This window comes from Triticum dicoccoides, unplaced genomic scaffold (genome assembly GCF_002162155.2).
Source record: "Triticum dicoccoides isolate Atlit2015 ecotype Zavitan unplaced genomic scaffold, WEW_v2.0 scaffold136391, whole genome shotgun sequence".
Lineage (NCBI taxonomy): Eukaryota > Viridiplantae > Streptophyta > Magnoliopsida > Poales > Poaceae > Triticum > Triticum dicoccoides.
In genome coordinates this window covers 2,082-5,303 of record NW_021196489.1, presented here as the reverse complement: position 1 = coordinate 5,303, position 3,222 = coordinate 2,082, and the positions used below count along the sequence as shown (strand labels likewise).

General features: G+C 46.2%; 1 protein-coding gene across 1 annotated transcript; it reads right to left on the bottom strand.

Annotated features, from left to right (window-relative positions):
• Nucleotides 1-1,351: 1,351 nt before the first annotated feature.
• LOC119343656 (60S ribosomal protein L36-2-like) lies at nt 1,352-2,581 on the bottom strand (the record flags this gene model as incomplete). The annotated part of the gene is made up of 2 exons (XM_037614504.1): nt 1,352-1,398; nt 2,382-2,581. Coding segments are annotated over 2 exons (240 nt in total), but the record flags the coding sequence as incomplete, so codon positions are not given.
• Nucleotides 2,582-3,222: the final 641 nt, after the last annotated feature.

Below are 3,222 nucleotides of genomic sequence, written 5' to 3'. Positions count from 1 at the left end.
CCCTACCTAAAGGACGTCCGTTCCATAGAAGAACTCCATTTGCGAAAAAGAAGGGCAAAAAGATTGTGAACAGATAGCTAGCTAAGATCGATTGTATTTAAATCGTAGCCTTCATTTCTCGATTGTATTTCATGGGTACTTTTTGAACTATCATGAATATTTTTAAATTTCATGGACACTCGATCTCGATCCCCCTCCATCTCGATCGCTATCCCACCATGCCAGATCCGGCCCCCCTCGCCGCCGAGCACCCCCCAGTCCACCGGCCGCCGCCGCCGACCCCCCGCACCCTCGATTCCCCTACCCAACCGCCGCCGCCGACCCCCCGCACCCCGCGCACCGTCTTATAAAAAAAATTAGTATCAAACAGCTTTTTAAATGCTAAAAAAAAATTTGTGGAGCCCACCTCGATCCCCCTCCATCTCGACCGCTATCCCACCTCGCCAGATCCGGTCCCCCTCGGCGCCGAGCACCCCCCAAGTCCACCGGCCGCCGCCGCCGACCCACCGCACCCTCGATTCCCCTACCCAACCGCCGCCGCCGACCCCCCGCACCCCGCGCACCGTCTTATAAAAAAAATTAGTATCAAACAGCTTTTTAAATGCTACTGTCTTATAAAAAAATATTACTGTTATTATTTAAACAAGTTTGAACATATTTAAACATAAATAAGTATCAAACAGCTTTTTAAATGATAAAAAAAAATTTGTGGAGCCTGGGATTCGAACCCAGGACCTCCTGGTGTGAGAACTGGCTACTAACCAGTTGAGCTAGTAGAGGGGACTTGGTGTGGATCAGGTCAGGTGGGAGATAACCTGTTGGCTCGAGCAGAAAAAAAAGTACTAATGGCGCACCAGGGTGAGGTGCGCCATTAGTGTGGATATACTTATGGCGCACCGGGGGGTGGTGCGCCATTAGTATTGTGCCCCCATCCATATTTTTCCTCCCCGGCCCTCGATCCCCTTCTCGCCCTCGCCCTCGATCCCCTTCCCCTCTCCTCTCCTCTCCCGACGCCGCTGCCCCGCCGCCTCGACGCCGCCCCGACGCCGCGACGCCGCCCCGACGCCGTGAGACGCCGCGACGCCGCCCTCTCCTCTCCCGACGCCGCCGCCCCGCCGCTTTCCCCACGGAGAAGGAGGAGGAAGAGGGGGCGCTCGCCGTTGACCTCGCCCGGCCGACTCCGGTGGCCAGGCCGACTCGCCATCGCCCCGCCGCCCTCGTCGCCGGTGGCCCGGACGCCGCCCCGTCCACACCACCGTCGCCGGAGCACCCACACCACCACCCGGACCTCGTCGCCCCCGTGAGCTCCCCCTCCTCCTCTCCCCCTCTCCCCCTCGCATCCCCCGTGAGCCCCATCTCTATTTCTTCTTGTCACCAGCACCACCACCACCAGCAGACCTGCATATCACGTGAGAACATTTTAGTCATTTATATACCAACTGTTGCAGCAAAACAGAATTGCAACTATTTTTGCCTGAAAGTAGAAGACATGAACATGGTCAGAAAAAAGAAAAACCTAAAGAACACTTTGCATTTTGGATTCTGCATTAATTCTGTGTTTTCTGTATGCACTTCGATTGTTAACTTGACATACATTGCTAGCAAAGTACTATTTCAATTGAGCGTGCGACCAATGCCCTCGACTAGATGCATGTCAGGCGAGGGCCTCGATTTCTACTAATCCTTTTGACTGGCTTTAATTGTTTTGGTCCTGATGGGCACTATTTTTCTGCACACAAGGGAGAGTTCGTTAGCTTAACCAATAAAGATAATGTGTGACATAAGCAAAAAATATGATACACAGTAGATATTTGGGGCTGGAATGAAGAGTCCACAATTCTTACAAATGATACAAGTCAAATTCAGTACTTGGAAGAAAAAGTTGTGAGATCAAATAGCAGAAGGCAACTTAACGTAGTATTCCCTCCGATCCAAAATAAGTATTGCAGTTTTGAACCGGGGTTAGTTCAAAACTGCGACACTTATTATAGATCGGAGGTAGTATTATTTAGTCAGCAAGCCAAGTTTAAGTTCTGCAAAAGTTGGCAACAACTTAAATTAGTGCTGAAAGCGTGCTTATAAAGCGTGCTTAACATTGTTTTGCCACAGAGCCAACTCAAAACCCTGATCAATTGAAATAGTACTTTGCTAGCAATGTATGCCAGTTGCCATTTTGGATTCTGCATCAATCATTTTTATTCATATGATTCATTTGTATTAGGTTTTGGCAGATATTGTTAACTTGACTTGAGACCATCCCGCACACAGGTGTGACTCTTATAATCATACAACCATCTGTAATTCAATCAAGCAAAACCTAATGAACATGGTCAGAAAAATAATGTTCATAATATAAATGGTGAGTCAGAGTGGTTACACACCTCATCTTCCTAAGGACACTTGACATCTCCTCTCTCTTCTTCTTTGCTCTCTTGTGAGTACCAAGCTTTCTCTTGGCGACCTTGAGTGCACGCTTGTCCTTTCCAACCTTAAGAAGCTCAGTGATACGTTTCTCATAGGGAGCGAATCCAGCAACCTCCCTAATCAAGTTCCTGACAAATTGCACCCTCTTGGTACCTTTCTGCAAAATATGCCAAGATAACATTGTAAGAATAACTGCAAACTGGATAGACATGTTATAATAATTCAGCTGAGCATATAGGAGCATGTAAGTTAACTTTGTTTCAGCTTCACACAAGTTACAATTCACTAAAAAAAGCCAGCTAGAATAGCCAAATAACAATTTGGTCCCAAACACAGCAAGGTCCTATTTTACTTTCAACATGACCTGACAACATGACCTGACAATAGTTCAGTTTACAGCTGAGGACAAAGATTTTGTGCAGGACAAGGCTATTTGTTATCGATCAAATAAATGATTTAGAAACCATCAATAAGTAGGACTAGTGATTTATTATGAAGTTGCTTGGGTTTATTATGAAGTACTTTGATCATGTCTCTTTATTTGTACTGCTGCTAATATACTTTATATGATGATGAAGTGCTACTGAGTTGTGTGCAAATTTCGTTAAATCAGTGATGTGTATGTGTGCTGTCAGTTATGTGTATGTGCTTATTTTAATCCAGTGAAATATGGCACTGAACTGTAGCTAGCTAAACGGTAGTTTTGCTTAAATTGGTGAAATTTGGCACTGAAATGTAGCTAGCAATGCAAATATCTCAATGAATTCAGCTCTGTTTTCTGTGTGAAACTGTTGTTGT